General features: G+C 38.3%; 1 protein-coding gene across 3 annotated transcripts in view; it reads right to left on the reverse strand.

Moving 5' to 3' along the window:
• The window catches only part of LRRC28 (leucine rich repeat containing 28), a 194,870-nt gene that overhangs the window by 28,446 nt on the left and 147,492 nt on the right, over positions 1–18,932 (reverse strand). For 2 of the 3 annotated variants that reach the window (XM_010845836.1, XM_010845834.1), the window contains 2 exons: positions 9,271–9,446; positions 7,519–7,678 (listed from right to left, as the gene is read on the reverse strand). In XM_010845836.1, coding sequence (XP_010844138.1) covers positions 7,519–7,678; positions 9,271–9,446 — 336 coding nt within the window. The remainder of the gene's footprint in view (positions 1–7,518; positions 7,679–9,270; positions 9,447–18,932) is intronic. The other variant, XM_010845835.1, reaches the window with a different exon arrangement.

The following is an 18,932-nucleotide window of genomic DNA, read 5'->3' on the forward strand; positions in this document are numbered from 1 at the left end:
TACTTTAACCTAAAATAGTATTATAAGAGTTGTCATTTCCAGTGGCAGTACTTCCATCTGATACACTTCCTTTTGCAGACTTCTTTTTCCTAATTTTGTTTCGATGATAATGTATGACTTGAAAAAATGTATTTTGTTTCCCCTGCAAATAAATAAATAAGTAAAAAGGAAACCACTGGTCAGCTAATGTTTTAATAATTAAACATCATTTTTAACTTTTAAAGCAACACCAGTTTGTTGCAAAAATTCAACACTACTCAAAGAAAACCAGTGCTTTGGTAAGCCATCAAGACTTTTCCTACATATTCAAACAATTTAAACCACACACACACACACACACACACACACTTATATGTATTTATATATATACCCATGGCTGACAAAAATGGGGTATCACTATGTAACCTGTTTAAAAACATTTTTAACTAAACTTAAAAATTGCTACCAGAATCTTTCCTTTTCTTTTTTAACCTTATAAAGTTTCAAGCAAGAGGTTTTTTTAAGTCCCTTTAGTATATACTAGGTTTCCCTTGTGGCTCAGCTGGTAAAGAATCCGCCTGCAATGTGGGAGACCTGGGTTCGATCCCTGGGCTGGGAAGATCCCCTGGAAAAGGGAAAAGCTACCCACTCCAGTATTCTGGCCTGGAAAACTCCATGGACTGTATTGTCCATGGGGTTGCAAGGAGTCAGACACGACTGAGAAACTCTCACTTTCTTTTCACTTTAGCTATACACTACTTTTTATTATTATTTTGTATATTTATAAAAATACATCCTTACTGAAAATATTCAAATGATTCTACAGTATACAGAATTGAAAATTAAAGTCCCCACCTGACTACTCCATAACCCTACAATCTTCCCTTTCAAGGTGATCATAGTTTACAATTAGATTTACATCCTGTGGGATTTCTTAGTGCACACACACACATATGTATGTATACACACACACATATATTTTTCAGAAGTATCTTGTGCAGAATATTAGAGCTTTTCTTCATTTTATTAGTATTTCAAAATTTCTTTGTAGGTAGTGATTTATCCAGTAGCTATTAATAATTACAGCATAGTGTCTAAAACACAGATTTGAAGCCAGACTGCTAAATGGATCAAATCCCAGCTGTGCTGTGAGGTCCTGGCCCAGGTTCTAACCTTCCTGGGACCCAGTTCCACACCCTCTTACCCCCATAACATGGGGATTATATTAAGTTGAACCATATGGAAGGCATGATTCTCCTAATAATAGTACCTATCTTACAGTACTAAGTAACATAGCTCAACTTCCAACTGGGTCTCCTGACCCCCTAATGCTTATGAGTTCTGTCATTCCAGCCCCAGGGATTTACTGTACAAGAGCAGAGATATCACATGTCACCACACCAACACCAGAGCACACACTGTCAGTATCTGTTATGGACCAGATTTAATCGAGTGATATGGAAAGGAACACTGGGATTCTGGGCAGTTTCTGTCTCAAAACATTCTGGTGATCTAACTGAGACCTTTTGAATGTGTATGGTGGTGAATTTTCTTGTCAACTTGACTTGACTTGACCCAGTTATTTGGTCAAACACCAATCTAGATGTTGCTGTGAAGGTATTTTTCAGATGTAGCAGCAGCTGCAGCTTAGTTGCTCAGTCGTGTCCAACTCTGTGACCCCATGGACTGTAGCCTGCCAGGTTCCTCTGTCCATGGGGATTCTCCAGGCAAGAATACTGGAGTGGGTTGCCCTGCTCTCCTCCAAGGGATCTTCCTGACCCAGGGATTGAACCCAGGCATTGCAGGTGGATTCTTTACCATCTGAGCCACCAGGGAAGCCCTTTTTGACATTTAAATTAGTAGACTGAGCAAAGCAGATAATGTTCCATAGTGTAGGTGGGCCTCATCCGATCAGTTTTAGAGCAAAGAAGCACAAGGACTTTTCCTGAAGACAGCTCCATAGAAACCCTACCTGAGTTTCTAGCCTGCTGCCCTGTGAAATTCAGACTCACGGCTGCAGCATCAACTCTTTCCTGAACTGCCAGCCTGCCAGCCTGCCCTGTGGTTTTGGACTTGCCAGCTCCCAAATCCCGTGAGCCAATTCCTTAAAAGCAATCAATCTTTGCCTATACTTATTATTTACAGATATAGATACATGTTCTGTTTCTCTGGAGACTGTTAACTAATACAAATTCAGCTACTGGTAAGGGAAGCTGCTGTAACAAACATTTAAAAATCTAGATGTGACTTCGAAATTAAGCAGTAGAGGCTAGAAGAGTTTTGCCTTGTGGAGACTATTGGTAGAAATAGAGATATTAAAGAATATCAGGTGAGGGTTTACAAATGAAAGAGGAAAACTACAGAAAAGGGGCTTCCCAGGTGGCTCCGTCATAAAAAATCTGCCTGCCAAGTAGGAGATGTAGGAGACATGGGTTCAATCCCTGAGTTGGAAAGATCCCCTAGAGGAGGAAATGGCAACTCACTCCAGTGTTCTTGCCTGGAAAAATCCTATAAAATGTACGCTATAGCAAAAGCTTCTACTGTCTTAGACAACACATATATTGTCATGAAGAGGATGTTTCTGGAAATACGAGGTACTAGACAAAAATGAGGAATGTGTTATTGTAAAATGAAAGAAAGATCATCATTGTTAGAAACCACAGAGGACTCAACCGAATTGTGTTATGCTGGACGGAAAACAGAACTTATAAGTGATCATCTTGGGTCCAGGCATACCTCAGATACATTGCAGGTTCAGTTCCAAACCACCACAATAAAGCAAATAGAGTAATAAAGCCAGTCACACAAATTGTTTGGTTTCCCAGTGTATATAACAGTTATTTTTACACTATAATGTAGTCAAAAGTATGCAAAACCATTATGTTTTAAAAAACCAATGTGTATACCTTTATTTAAAAGTATTGCTGAAAAATGTTAACCATCATCCCAGCCTTCAGTGAGTAGTAGGAGTAACATCAAAGATCATTGATCACAGACCCACTATCACAAGTATAAAAATAATGAAAAAGTTCCAAGTGAGAATTACCAAATGTGACACAAAGACAGGAAGTGAGCAAACGCTGTTAGAGAAATGGAACCAATAGGCTTTTTTGATGCAGGGTTGACACAAACCTCCAATTTGTAAAAACTACACTATCTGTGAAATGCAATAAAATGAAGCACAAAAAGATGAGGTACGCCTATATTTAGCTGAGGAGGTTTCTAAGCAAAGTCCTGAAGGCATGGCCTGGTTTTTCTTTGCTGCTTACAGTAAAATGTGAGAGGAGGGAGATAAATTGAGGGAGCTGTTCAGCAAAAAGGAATCAAAACTTGAAGATTTGGGAAATTGCCAGGCTATCTGTAAAAAATGAGAAAGCATGTTCTGGAGAAAACACCAAGGGTATTTATAGCTAGACAACCTTGAAAAGATTAGGCATGAGACTTGTGATCTGGTCAACCATTTCAGCAGAAATGCTGATAGCTTGGAGGGGACAGACATGCAACAGGGTAAAGAAATGCTGTCAGACTTCTGGGATTCCACAGGCAGGAAACAAGCTGTCAAGTAAAGGGAAGAATAACCTTGGGGATGGGGTCACCTCCCCAATTCTAGAGGGTGAGGTAACTTCCTTGGTTTTAGAGAGCAGGGCCCTCACTCAGGGCTAAGGAGGTGAGGCCACTTCACCAGAGGGTCTAAAGGACAGAGCATCTAACCAGAGGATTATTCTCAAGTATTAAAATCTAATGGAATTTGTCCTTCTAGGTTTTGGACTTTTCTGAAACTCATGATCTCTTTTTCTCCTTTCTGTAATGTAAATGTCTATCTTATGCTTGTCCCAACCATCATATACTGAAAGAAGATAACCAGTCTGGTTTTACAGATTCACAGATGAGGACTTTCTGTCCCACGGTGAGTTATGCTTGAGTTTTACTCATACTTGGTTTAGATACTTAAGATTAGATTTTGAATTCAAGAGTTGATGCTGGAATGGGTTAGGATTTGGGGAGTGTTGGGATGGAATGAATTTATTATGCCTGTGAGAAGGACATGAATTTTTGGAGGATAGACTGTTATGGGTTGAATTGTATCCCCCTAAATTCATGTTAAAGTCCTAATCCCTAAAACCCCAGAAGGTGACTGCTATCAACTGAACTGTGTCCCCCGATCCTGCCACTGATTCATATGTTTAAGCCCTAATCTCCAGTGTGATGGTATTTGGATATGGGGCTTTTGGAGATACTAGGCTTAGATGAGTTCATAATGGTGGGGTCCTGATGATAGGATTAGTGCCCCTATAAGATGAGACGCCAGAGACTTTGTGCATGTGTGTGATCATATTCTCTGCCACTCGAGACAGCAAGAAAATGGCTAAATTCAAACCAGGAAGAGAGCCCTCAACACAACCTAACCATATACACCCTGATTTCACACTTCAGCTTCTATGTGAGACTGAATTTCTGTTGTTTAAGCCAGCCTATGGTATTTTGTTTGTTTGTATGGTGGCCCTAGCAGAGTAAAACAGTAACCTTATTTGGAAACAGGGTCACTGCTGGTGTAATGAGTTAAGTTAGGATGAGGTCATCAGGGAGGGCCCTAATGCAATGTCACTGGTGTCCTTATGAACAAGGGACATTTGGACACCAAGACAGACTCACACAGAAGACATTGTGAAGAGAAGGGAGGTGATGGCTATCTACAAGATTTAGACCCTTCCGTCACAGCCTTCTGAAGGAACCAATCCTTTCACATCTCTAGCCTTCAGATCTCTGAGACAACATCTACAGCAGATCTTGTCAGCCAGTTCTGTGGTATTCTGCTGAGGCATCCATAGGAAATGAATAAAATACCCTTGCAAAACCTCTGAGTAGCTGGATTTCCTATTGGGAAATACAAAATTTATAAGGCTCCTACACGTGTGGGAAAAGCCAGACATATGTTCTAGTAATAAATAATCCTCTGAGTTGACATTCTCCATTTTAACAAATGAACAGTAATTTGGGGAAATGAAAACTTGCTATGCTTATTGTGATCAAAAGTTAACGAACATACTAGCTATTATTCTCTCTATAGATATTTGAAGATTTCGGTATTTACTGTTTATGCAAAATACTGCAATTTCTTTTTACTTGACTCTGTATTAAACTTAGGTTGGAACTAATACTTGTATGAGACTTGGTATTTTAGAAGCATATTCAATATGTTCCTTTAAAATGATGCCAAATATCCACATTAATTTAGATTTTGGCTGATATGCTGAATTATTTTATGACAAGCAATGTAAACTGAACTGAATATATTAGAAAACTTAAAAACAATATTGTCAAGACCTTTTAGAATTTATGATATTAAAAATATTGATTTTTAGCAATAAGCTATTGAGATTCAAGTATTTGGTTTTCAGTTATAAAAGAAAGTGCTTTAAAGACTATGTTAGGAACTAAAGTCAAAGCTTTTAATACAATCTCCATAGCAACATGGGAAGGAGCAAAGTCCAGTGGACCAAATGCAATATACAAATTCTAAAATTCAAATCTTAGCATTAACTCACCACAGAAAGCCATGTTTGTATCTTGGTATTTCAGTTTTTGCTATAAACATAGGCACTTCTGGCATAGATTAACAAAAGGGCATTGCCTAAGATCTATGTATTTGATACACTCATTTTACTAAACTAACAATATTATATTTATATTATAAAGCAATAAGATATTCATACTGGTTGAAGCAGAGAAACAAGTAGCAGTAAATAGAATATGCAAATACTTATCGAATAAGTTTCCCAAATTTCATGTAAAGATAACACAAAAATGACTTCATTTGAAGGATCTACTTTATTTTCACAAGTTAATTCCCATGATGAAATCAAAGTTTAGCTTTTAAATAGGTATTTAGGATTTTATCAGCTGCTAACAGAGCATCCTTGCCATACTGCACTGTTTCCATTTTCACATGGTCAGTAAGGAAATGTTCTCTACAGGAAGCTGTGCAACAACAATGCAGAAGGATTTTACTATAGTTTAATGAATTTAAGATTTTCCTATAATGATATCTTACTAATATAAACATCATTTGCTAAAGACATATACACAAAATAAATTTTTAAAAGTTTTTGAGCTACAAAAAGATATCATAGTTAACAGTTACTCAATATGTATTACATGCCAGGTACCATCCTGGGCTCTTTATATAAAACAATCTCATTTAATCCTCACAACGCCCTTATTAAATAGATAGGATTACTATGTTCATTTTACTTGAAAAGATGAAGCTCAGAAATGTTATGTCAATTTGCCCAAGATCTCCCAGGGAAGGAGTCAGAATCATGGCCGGTGACTTGATCAATATATTCCCTACTGTTTCTTACAGATGTGCCTATTTCATTTGTTAATTTTACTCATGTAGTTAACACTCAAATCCTGACTCCGTCCTTTCAGCTCTGATCAGAAGGAGGAGATTAGCAAGGTTTGGAGGAGGGCTTCTGGAGGCAGGCATGGCAAAGAAGCAGGAAACTAAAAATGCAGAAAGTTGAAACGGGAACTGAAAGTATAGCAAAACAGGATTATTCAGGTAAGAAAAAAGAAAAATGCAGTTTGGGGAAGGAGTGGGTAGAGAGATGGAAAGGTAACTACCATTTGCCGAGCACCCATTACGTGCCAGGTGTCTGCCTTCATCGTCTGCTGATCCTCAGATGCCCTGCCCAGCAGGCTGTTCCAGCTCCATTCTGAGGCTCTCAGAGGTGCAGTACCCTGCCCACGCTCGCTCTCATTCTACAAAAATGATTATAAAGGAAACGCTTCTGGGACTGAATAGGGGTAACAAGTTTTCCTGAAAAATGTACTAACCCAAAATACCACATTTGAGGATAAGTGAGGTATTATAGCATCTTTTTTTTTCAACTTTGAAAAATGCGAACTTAGAAGATCCTAAATTTAGAAAATCTATAAGCTGAGGCAGGGCTAATGGAGGATTTTTCATTTCATGTCCTATTTTTAATTGTCTGGTATTCTTTTTTAAACTACCAGCATGGAGTTTTTTATTTAGTTAACATTCTTTGCAAATTCAAGGCACTGTGCCAAGAAACAGAGTGGCAAGAGAATGCCATTTGGAAGTGTTAGAAATTCAAAACAGAAACACACACACAATGTTCAGCCACACACTTTCAGTTAGCAATGTGAGTTAAATAGAAGGGCTGGGCTGGACCCATTATATAACAAATATTTTGTTCTTACACTCCTTATTGCCTAAAGACTATTGTGAATAGGGGAACAGCAGGAAAACACTTCTCCAAAGAATGAGCTACTCTAAATAACATATACAATAAAACCATTCTTCACAAGACCAAAACTGTAATAAAGGGAAACCCAGTTTTCTTACCATACTGAAAATGTCACTTGTTTCATTTAGTTGTATGGCAGGAAGCACTCTAGGCCCCTTTCAAGCTGCTGACGTGACAGCACTTTTTACGTGTGTCCTCCACCCCCTCCCCACGTTCCCACCCCTCGCCCAGGTGTAAGCCCGGGTGCCCACTTAGGCATGATTACCCCTGGTGCAGCCCTGCCATCGGCGTCTCTCTCAAGGGGAAGAGCTTGGGGTAGACAATCGTAAACATGGGCTCGCTGCACCGGTGACAGTGCCCCAGGGGGCAGTGCAGCAGCTCCAGCAGACTTCTGGGTAACGAGACTGGAGACAGAAAGTCCAGATCTGGAACACAAGAGAAAAATCATGCACAAATAAAAAATGAGATATCCTTGAATGAGGCTTCTTATAATACGTCTCACTGTTAACAAGTAAATTCGGTTAGTGAAAAGTACTGCATGTGAAAAGTTTTGTTATCTGATAGGCACTGAATGAAAACATAACATTATTTGGAAATGAAAGATTTTTTTACACTTCAGACACTAAGAGAAACCTTAAGTCTATTCTTTTAAGAGCAACCTGAGCTGTCCTGAGGTGGAAGCAAAGAAAGAGTAAGGCCAAATATTCTTTAAGAACGAAGACCAAAAAGGCTGCTGGGTTTATCCAGAGACAGTCTGCAAACTTCTGTAAAAGACAGAGAATATAAAAAGGTCTGCGACTGAAGACTGAAACAGACTTTCATTAAGTTCCTCCTAGGTCTATTGGGGATTTAGAATGTTTCAAGCTAAATTACATTTACTGAAAAGAATGAAAAGGGGAAACAAAGAAATCAAAGAAAATGAAAAATAACGATTCCCTGTCTCCCTTCCATGAGCTGTCATTAATAAAAACAGGATGTTTTTTCCTTAGTGTAGTCTGAGCACACCAAAGCAATGTTTAAAGCAAAATATCCTAGGGGTCTGGGCAATCCTGAGCACAAATGTACACTGGATTGCTACTGACAGTGAACACCAGGAGAGAGAGAAATAGTCACGATGAGGTGACATCTAAAATTCACTGAATCATCTTTGGGAAGGAAATACAAATTATCTTACTATCTTCTGTATCTGTCCAGATTTTTCAATAACCATTTTGAAAAATGTAATTTGTTCATAGGTGAATAATTTCAGTTTTCTGTTCAGTTTTTGAAAACAACTTAATACATTCCTGGGAGGTTAATGTTAGATGTTTTTGTACGAACTTCTCTTTTTTTTAAAGCAAGGACAAAGCATTTAGCAGTTTTAAAAACACTTAAAATGTATTTTCTCATTAACGCTGCCTGGTGCTTTTTTAAAGCATCTCAGGTCCACTCTACATCACCTAAGACATATATACACTACTAAAGACTTTCCAAACCAAGAGTTGGCATCCTGTGGTAATACTGCCACAGGGTCCTGGAATTAATTTTCCTTTACATATATAAATTTCTCAGATGTGAGGAGGGTGCATGGCAAAAGCCTGCTATGTTGGAAGAAGTACCAACTTTGCTTTAAGGGTAAGATCTTTGCACATGTTTTCTTATGGAAGAAAGTACCAATGCTAGTCTTCTCACTTCTACCAAATATGTGTTCCCCAAAACCAATTTCTTTCAACTTCAACCACATAGTTTAAACATGTAACCTGTTCTTCTGACTGAACACCATATCTAGTGAACGCTTCTCTGTATCTGTAGGGGTTGCTGAAGGGATCAGTGTTGACAAAATACTAAAACTTTTCTCCATTGCACGACTGGGCAAATGTACTTAATGCCACTGAACTGAGCACGTAAAGGTGGTAAATTTTATGTTGGGTATATTTTACCACAATTTTGAAAGTGAACATCAAAATAGCATAAAACACAATCCCTAAGCTCACTGAATAAGAAGTAGGGGAAAAAAGAAAAGAGAGGTCCCATGTACCTTTTAGAGAAGCATGGTAGGTGTGATGCAGAGTCCTCATGGCCAGCTCCTGCAGAGGCAGGATGTGATCCTTCTCTGTCCCTATGGCCTTCACCTCAGCAGGGAGGAAAACGGTTAGTTGCCCTGATGAAAAGGAAAGCAGCTTCACCTCAGAAACTTGAATGGGAGCACCACAGCTACAGAAAGACACACATTCACAGTAGCGTTAGCCAAAAGGAAATGACTATATGTGCCAATAAAAATGTGTTAATCAAAATATACATTTAGAATTTTAAGACACTGCTGAATTGCCAAAATTCTTTTCAAAGTGAACAGATGCTATCCTGGGTTCCTTAATAAAATCTGGCACAGAAATTTCGACTCATCATTTGGAACTCAGCTAAAATCGTCACTGAGGTCCAGGCATTGCCAGTAAGGACAAACTTGGAAGGAATTTCCTTCGTCGGGACAATTTGCTTAGTAAGCTCCATTTATCCTCATTTTCTTACCCTTTCTAAGTTTATGTTTATTGAAATTTTCAAAATTAAAAGGAACAAAGAGAACTCTGTTAAGTTATAATACTTTGGTTTAACAGAATTTTTGTGTGGGGAAAACACCCAACAAAGCAAACAGATTTTTAATGGCAGCAGATAACTTTACTGGGTCCTTCCATAAACTTGTGGAGAAAATATTCTTGGCAGGGTCTATTGAATAAGCCAAGTCACATACTATTCCCTACAGCCACACATAACCAGAAGGCAGAGACATTGCTGTTCCTTTAGCTTTACAGGGTTACTAAAATTCAGGAGTCCAATCTCTTTCCATTTCCTGTCTGAGATCACCAGGTTACCTAAAAGTCTCAACACCTTTCTTCTCTAATGACAAACAGGTGCCAACAAACCTTGACTCTCCAGACACAATACGAGGTAATCTCTCTATGCTCGACTAGAGACAGGCAATGAAGAAGGTACAGTACTGGAAGACAGAAGCCCTTGGCTTATTTGTTCATTATAAGTTCCTACATTTACTCATTCCTTTCATCAGAAAATGGGCTTGCCAGTTGGTGCTAGTGGTAAAGAATCCGCCTGCCAATGCAGGAGACATGGGTTTAATCCCTCGGTCAGGAAGATCCTCTGGAGGAGGGCGTGGCAACCCACTTTAGTATTTGTGCCTGGAGAATCCCATGGACAGAAGAGCCTGGCAGGCTACAGTCCATGGGGCAGCAAAGAGTCAGATACTAGAGTGACTAGACACTATTTCATCAGAAAATATTCTCAGGACACTTAATATACACAAGTCAAGATACTTAAATTAAGAAAAAAAAATGACTTCCTTCTCTTGAAAAATGTAATAATTACAATATAATTATTCTAATATTGGGTCAGAGAAGATGGAGGAACTGACTTTGTCCAGGGAATTAGAGAAGGTTCTACAGAGAAGAGAGTATCTGACCTAGAACTCAATTAATTTTACTCAGTTTCTCCACTCAGCTCGACAAAAAGAACCTCAGGAGGCCACACTGGCCTTCCTACTAGGCAAAACCTGTATCTCAGAAGGAAGCATTTTTTCAAATTCTAACAGTATAGTTTGGCTTTGCCTTCTTCAACAGCATGACAAATTCTGTGTCTGGCTCCTTTTGTCAACATTATCTTCCTGGGATATACCCATGCTACTGTGTGTACTATGGTTTATTCATTTTCATTGCTGTGAAGTACTGGTAAATGTATGGGCTGTTTCCAGGGCTGGGCTATATGAACATTGTTGTATGTATTATCTGATACATATGAGCATGAAATTCTGTTAGGTACATACTTAAGATCAGAATTGAGATTATTATACTGAGGAGAGGTGGACAATTAAAAGATACACATATGCTAAAACAAGAGTGGAGAGGGGAGTGAGAGCTGTACCATTTCAGAAAACATAATCAAAGAAAGCCTTTCTGAAAAGGTGACATTTGAGCAGAGACTTGACTGAAGAGAAGAGTTAACTCAGTCACAGCCTGGTAGGCACCTTAACTAGAGGACAAGGAACTAAGAGTTCAGGGTGTCCAAAACAGCAAGAGTTCATAGGACAGAGAACCTTGGGGAGAGAGATACAATGTACAGAGAGAACTCTGGAGATTCCCAGAAGGCCCCCTTTGAATATTCAGATGAGTACTGATCAGCACATGCAAGGAAACTACCTAAGGCTGGAAAAAGGAGGAGGTGAAAAGATTAAGGCTAACAGTGCCCAGCAATCCCACAGGGCTTCAAAGGGCTCCTGCTCTCATCAGGTAGACTTAAACATCACAATTCAAGGGGCCCCGAGCAGAATCTTATTTTAGGAGCAGTGAGTAATTAGTGCTAGACTGAACACCACTCCATTCCCACCCAACAAATCCTTAATAGCCATATCTGAAAGATTAAACTGTTTCCAGTTAATTTAAATGAATCCCAGGACATATATTAAGAATAGTTACATGAAATAAAAAATATTCCACACTCAATCAACATCATAAATTTCACACTACATGGCATCCAACCAAAAATTACCAGGCTTTTCAATAAGCAGGAAAATATGACATACAATGAGGGGAAAAAAAATCACATGACTGAAACAACCAAGATACATATTAAAACTGGCAGAAAAGGTCATTATATCAATAGAAGAAAGATGTGTTGCATCCATAGCTCTCACCTAAAGCAACCAGAAATAAGATAGTAAAGTAAGCCCTAAGTAAATAAAAGAAATGATAAAGAGCATCAAGATAATCAATAACATAGAAAACAGTAATAGAGAGAAATCAATGAAAACAAAAAAGCTGGAACTTTGAGAACATTAATAAACTCGAAAAACCTCTAACTAGACTAATCAGAGGGAAGACATAAATTACCAATATTAATATGAGAAAGACATTGCCCAGTTTCTACAGATAGTAAAAGGGTAAGAAGAAACTTTATACTAATACAAAGTCTTTGAAAGACAAAAATTAGCAAAGCTCACTCAAGATCCACAGAAGCTGAACAGCTCTACATTTATGAATGAAGTTGAACTCATAGTTAAAAGACTGGAATACTTCTCAACTCATTCTTTGAAGCCATCATTATCCTGACACCAAAACCAAATGAACACATAACAAGAAAAGAGAAGCAATTAGTATCACACATAGATGTAGACGGAAAAAGTTAAACAGAATTTTAGCAAATTTTATTTAACAATGTATAACGTCATTATGATCAAATGAAGCTTGATCAATTAATCAAGATTGTATTAATCTTAAGGAAATAATGTAATTCACTATATTAAAGCCTAAAAAGGAAAAACAATATAATCATTTCAAAAGATGTCAAAAAAGGGTCTAACAAAATTCAACATGCATCTGTAATTTAAAAACTCTCAGCAAACTAGGAATAGAAGAGAATTTACTAATCTGATAAACAACCATCAATATCGTACTTAATGTTGAAAAACTGTTTTCTCCATAAATTCAGCAGACAAACATGTCTGCTCTCACTACTTCTATTTACCATAAACTGGAGCTTCTAACCAGTACAATAAAGAAAAAAAAAAAAAAAGGCAACTAGAATTGAAAGGAAGAAGTAAAATTGTCTTTCTTCCCAGAAGACATGACTGTATGTATAAAGTTCAGTATAATCTTTAAAAAACCTACTGGAACTAATAAGTGAACTTGGTAAGTTTGGAGGATACAAGATCAGTTATAGGAAATTATATTTCTATTGGTTACAATGATCAATTGGAAATTTAAAAAAAACTTTGAACACCATATATAATACTATTTGAAATATGAAATACTTGGGGGTAAATCTGACAAAAGGGGTCTGAGACATATACACAGAACCCTACAAAAAATGCAGAGTAATTAAGACATTTATTGTGATCATAGGCTAGGAGACGCAATATTGTTAAGATGTTAATTCTGCTCAAATTGATCTATAGACACAATGCAATTAAAATTACAGGCCTTTAAAAATACATATAAATTGAAACTTTGATTCTAAAATTTATATAGAAATGCAAAACAGCTAGAATAGTAAAAAAAATTTTTTAATTTAAAGACTTAAAATTTCTTGGTAATCAAAGCAATGTATTATTGGTGCCAAAATAGGCAAACAGATAACCAGAGAAGATAGTGTATCCAGAGACAGACCCACACATACATGGACAACTAATTTCCAACTACGGTACAAAGGAAATACAGTGGAGAAAGGCCAGTATTTTACACAAATGGTATCTGAACAACTGTATATCCATATGTAAGAAATAGGAACTTCTAGACTGAGACGAGTACACAAATTATCATGGAAATGTTTTACAAGAAGTTAAATAAAAGTACAGATTTGAGAGAATAAAAAATTAAAAAAAATAGGAACTTCAACCATACCTTGTACCATATACAAAAATTAGCTCAAAATGAATTACAGACGTAAATGTAAATCTAATTCATTAAAAATTCTAGAAGACAGACAACATAGGAGAAAACTTTTGTGATTTGGATTATAATAAACTGTGAAAGTTCTAAAAGAGATGGGCATACCAGACCACCTGACCTGCCTCTTGAGAAACCTGTATGCAGGTCAGGAAGCAACAGTTAGAACTGGACATGGAACAACGGATTGGTTCCAGATAGGAAAAGGAGTATGTCAAGGCTGTATATTGTCACCCTGCTTATTTAACTTCTATGCAGAGTACAGCATGAGAAACACTGGGCTGGAAGAAGCACAAGCTGGAATCAAGATTGCCAGGAGAAATATCAATAACCTCAGATATGCAGATGACACCACCCTTATGGCAGAAAGTGAAGAAGAACTAAAGAGCCTCTTGATGAAAATGAAAGAAGAGAGTGAAAAAGTTGGCTTAAAGCTCAACATTCAGAAAACGAAGATCATGGCATCCGGCCCCATCACTTCATGGCATATAGATGGGGAAACAGTGGAAACAGTGTCAGACTTTATTTTTCTGGGCTCCAAAATCACTGCAGATGGTGATTGCAGCCATGAAATTAAAAGACGCTTACTCCTTGGAAGGAAAGTTATGACCAACCTAGACAGCATATTAAAAAGCAGAGACATTACTTTGCCAACAAAGGTCCATCTAGTCAAGGCTATGGTTTTTCCAGTGGTCATGTATGGATGTGAGAGTTGGGAATATAAAGAAAGCTGAGCGCTGAAGAATTGATGGTTTTGAACTGTGGTGTTGGAGAAGACTCTTGAGAGTCCCTTGAACTACAAGGAGATCCAACCAGTCCATCCTAAAGGAGATCAGTCCTGGCTGTTCACTGGAAGGACTGATGTTGAAGCTGAAACTCCAATACTTTGGCCACCTGATGCGAAGAGCTGACTAATTTGAAAAGACCCTGATGCTGGGAAAGATTGAGGGCAGGAGGAGAAGGGGATGCCAGAGGATGAGATGGTTGGATGGCATCACCAACTTGATAGACTTGAGTTTGGGTGGACTCTGGGAGTTGGTAATGGACAGGGAGGCTTGGGGTGCTGCAGTTCATGGGGTCGCAAAGAGTCAGACACGACTGAGCAACTGAACTGAACTGAAAAGCAAGATCCATAAAGGAACAAATTGATCAGTTGGACTTTATCAAAATAAAAAGTGTCTGCTCTTCAAAATGCCCTGTGAAAAAAATGTCTGGATTGGGAGAAGACACTTGTGAAGCAAATAAATATGATAAAGGACTTTTGTCCAGACTCTATAGAGAATTTTCAAAACTCAGTAATAACACAAACACCCAAGGGAAAAAATGGGAGAAAGACTTAGACACTATATCAAAGCAGATATCTGGATGGCAAATAAAACATAAAAAGATGAACACCTTTATTCACTAGGGAAATGAAATTTTAAAATATAATGGAAATATCATTTCACACCTAGGATAAAACCTAAAAGACTTACTATTCCAAGTATTAGCAAAAATATGTAAGAACTGAAAATCTCCTTTATTACAGGTGGGAATGTAGAATGGTACGGTTATTTATTAAGTTTGTCAGTTCTTTCAAAAATTAAACATATATGTACTACATGATCCAAATACTCCACTCCTAAGTATTTATCCAAGGAAATTTAAGTCTAGGACATTTAAAAGACATTCTACATATGTTCGTAACATTTTATTGGAATAAAGCCAAGAACTAGAACCAACACAAATGTTCATGAACAAGTGAAGGGGAACAATCTGCAGAATATACATACAATGGAATTCTACATAGCAAAAAAAAAAATGAACTGTTGATCCACACTATATCGTGAATAAATCTCCAAATCGTTATGCTGAGTGAAAGAAGCCAGAGTTTCATGTAAAACTCAAGAAGATACAAATTAATTGACAGTGACAGCACACAGATCCCTGGTTACCTGGAGACAGGATGAAGAGAAGGAAGGAAAAATGATTACCAAGGGGCATGAGGAAACTTTGGTGGTAGAGGATATGTTTATTATCTTAATTACAGTGATGGATTCAGAGGTATGTATGTATGTTTATACATACATATGTAAAAATTTTCCAAATTTTATATATATATATATGAAAGTGAAAAGTGAAAGTGAAAGCTGCTCAGTCGTGTCTGACTCTTTGCAACCCATGGACTATACAGTCCATGGAATTGTCCAGGCCAGGATACTGGAGTGGGTAGCCTTTCCCTTCTCCAGGGGATCTTCCCAACCCAGGGATTGAACCGCAGTCTCCCGAATTGCAGATGGATTCTTTACCAGCTGAGCCACAAGGGAAGACCAAGAATACTGGAGTGGGTAGCCTATACCTTCTCTAGCGGATCTTTCTGACCCAGGAATCAAACTGGAATCTCCTGCATTGCAGACAAGATTCTTTACCAACTGAGCTACTAGGGAAGCTAGCAGTTATAATATATATAAATATATATATATAATATAAATATATATATATATATAATACATAAATATATATATATATATTTATAAATATATAATATATATACTTTATGGTTGTTGTTTAGTCACTAAGTCATGTGTGACTCCTTTGAGACCCCATGGATTGTAGCTTGCCAGTTTCCTCTGTCCATGGAGTTGTCCAGGCAAGAACACTGGAGTGGGTTGCCATTTCCTTCTCTACATACATACGTTGCTAAGTCGAGTCAGTCGTGTCCAACTCTGTGCGACCCCATAGACGGCAGCCCACCAGGCTCCCCCGTCCCTGGGATTCTCCAGGTAAGAACACTGGAATGGGTTGCCATTTCCTTCTTCAATACATGAAAGTGAAAAGTGAAAGTGAAGTCGCTCAGTCCTGTCTGACTCTTAGCGACCCCATGGACTGCAGCCCACCAGGCTCCTCCGTCCATGGATTTTCCAGGCAAGAGTACTGGAGTGGGATGCCATTGCCTTCTCCAATACATACTTTATATCTGTGCAATTTATCATATGTCAGTGTAGAATTGGGAATAAAAGCCTAACTGGGCATGGGCTGAGAGAAAATAGAAAGTGGAGAAAGTGATCTTTCTTTAAAGGGAAGCAGAAAAATAGTGGAGAAGTCAGAGAATAAAAACAAAATGTTATATGGAAGAAGTATACCATGGAGGAATATATATAGCATCATTCAGTTTACACAAAGTTAAAGACAAAACTTGAAAATACACTATATGGGGATGTATTTACATATATTAAAATCATAACTCAGTGAAAATGAATGATAAATACATAATTCAGAATAATGGCTAACCTTAGAGAAGCAGAAGGAGCATGCATAGGAGAGAACCTTATAGGGGCTTCAAAATTGTTAGTAATGTCATTTTTGTAAGCTAATGATACTTATACACACTTCCCAGGTTGCTCAGGGGTAAAGAATCCACCTGCCAGGCAGAAGACATGGGCTCAGTCCCTTGGTTGGGAAGATCCACTGGAGAAGGAAATGGCAACTTACTCTTGCCTGGGAAATCACATGGACAGAGGAGCCTGGTGGGCTACAGCCCATGAGGTCTCAAAAGAGTCAAACATGACTTTGCAACTAAACAACAACAACAGCAATGATATTTATACTGATGTGCAGGGTCAAAATATGGAAGCTTTCTCGTCAAATTTTAAGAAATGACCCTCTTACTTTAATTGATGCCAAAGAGAGTGGCCTTAAGCAGAAAGGTATCCCATGGATGCTGGTGGCCTTATAAATTCTAACTCATACCCTTACCTTAGGGAACACTGTATTCAATAAGCTATGGCTCTTCTTGCCTACAGGCCAAATTGGGCCTAGAGCTTTCTATATCCTGTAATTCCAGATACAAATGTTACTCTTCCCCAAATCTAATTCCATTCAGTTCAGTCGCTCAGTCCTGTCCGACTCTTTGAGACCCCATGAATCACAGCATGCCAGGCCTCCCTGTCCATCACCAACTCCTGGAGTTCACTCAAACTCACATCCATTGAGTCAGTGATGTCATCAAACCATCTCATCCTCTGTCGTCCCCCTTTCCTCCTGCCCCCAATCCCTCCCAGCATCAGAATCTTTTCCAATGAGTCAACTCTTCGCATGAGGTAGCCAAAGTACTGGAGTTTCAGCTTTAGCATCATTCCTTCCAAAGAAATCCCAGGGCTGATCTCCTTTAGACCATCTGGTTGGATCTCCTTGCAGTCCAAAGGACGCTCAACAGTCTTCTCCAACACCACAGTTCAAAAGCATCAATTCTTCGGTGCTCAGCTTTCTTCATAGTCCAACTCTCACATCCATACATGACCACTGGAAAAACAATAGCCTTGACTAGATGGACCTTTGTTGGCAAAGTAAAGTAATGTCTCTGCTTTTGAATATGCTATCTAGGTTGGTCATAACTTTTCTTCCAAGGAGTAAGCATCTTTTAATTTCATGGCTGCAGTCACCATCTGCAGTGATTTTGGAGCCCCAAAAAATAAAGTCTGACACTGTTTCCCCATCTATTTCCCATGAAGTGATGGGACCAGATGCCATGATCTTCGTTTTCTGAATGTTGGGCTTTAAGCCAACTTTTTCACTCTCTTCTTTCATTTTCATCAAGAGGCTTTTTAGTTCTTCTTCACTTTCTGCCATAAGGGTGCTGTCATCTGCATATCTGAGGTTATTGATATTTCTCCGGGCATTCTTGATTCCAGCTTGTGCTTCTTCCAGCCCAGCATTTCTCATGATGTACTCTGCATATAATAATAAGGGTGTCAATATACAGCCTTGACGTACTCCTTTTCCTATTTGGAACCAGTCTGTTGTTCCATGTCCAGTTCTAACTGTTGCTTCCTGACCTGCATACAGGTTTCTCAAGAGGCAGGTCAGGTGGTCTGGTATGCCCAACTCTCAGAATTTCCCACAGTTTATTGTGATCCACACAGTTAAAGGTTTTGGCATAGTCAATGAAGCAGAAATAGATGTTTTTCTGGAACTCTCTTGCTTTTTCCATGACCCAGCAGATGTTGGTAATTTGATCTCTGGTTCCTCTGCCTTTTTTAAGACCAGCTTGAACATCTGGAAGTTCACGGTTCATGTATTGCTGAAGCCTGGCTTGGAGAATTTTGAGCATTACTTTACTAGTGTGTGAGATGAGTGCAATTGTGCGGTAGTTTGAGCATTCTTTGGCATTGTCTTTCTTTGGGATTGGAATAAAAACTGACCTTTTCCAGTCCTGTGGCCACTGCTGAGTTTTCCAAATTTGCTGGCATATTGAGTGCAGCACTTTCACAGCATC

Source organism: Bison bison, unplaced genomic scaffold, assembly GCF_000754665.1.
Source record: "Bison bison bison isolate TAMUID 2011002044 unplaced genomic scaffold, Bison_UMD1.0 scf7180017864224, whole genome shotgun sequence".
NCBI classification, from domain to species: Eukaryota; Metazoa; Chordata; class Mammalia; order Artiodactyla; family Bovidae; genus Bison; species Bison bison.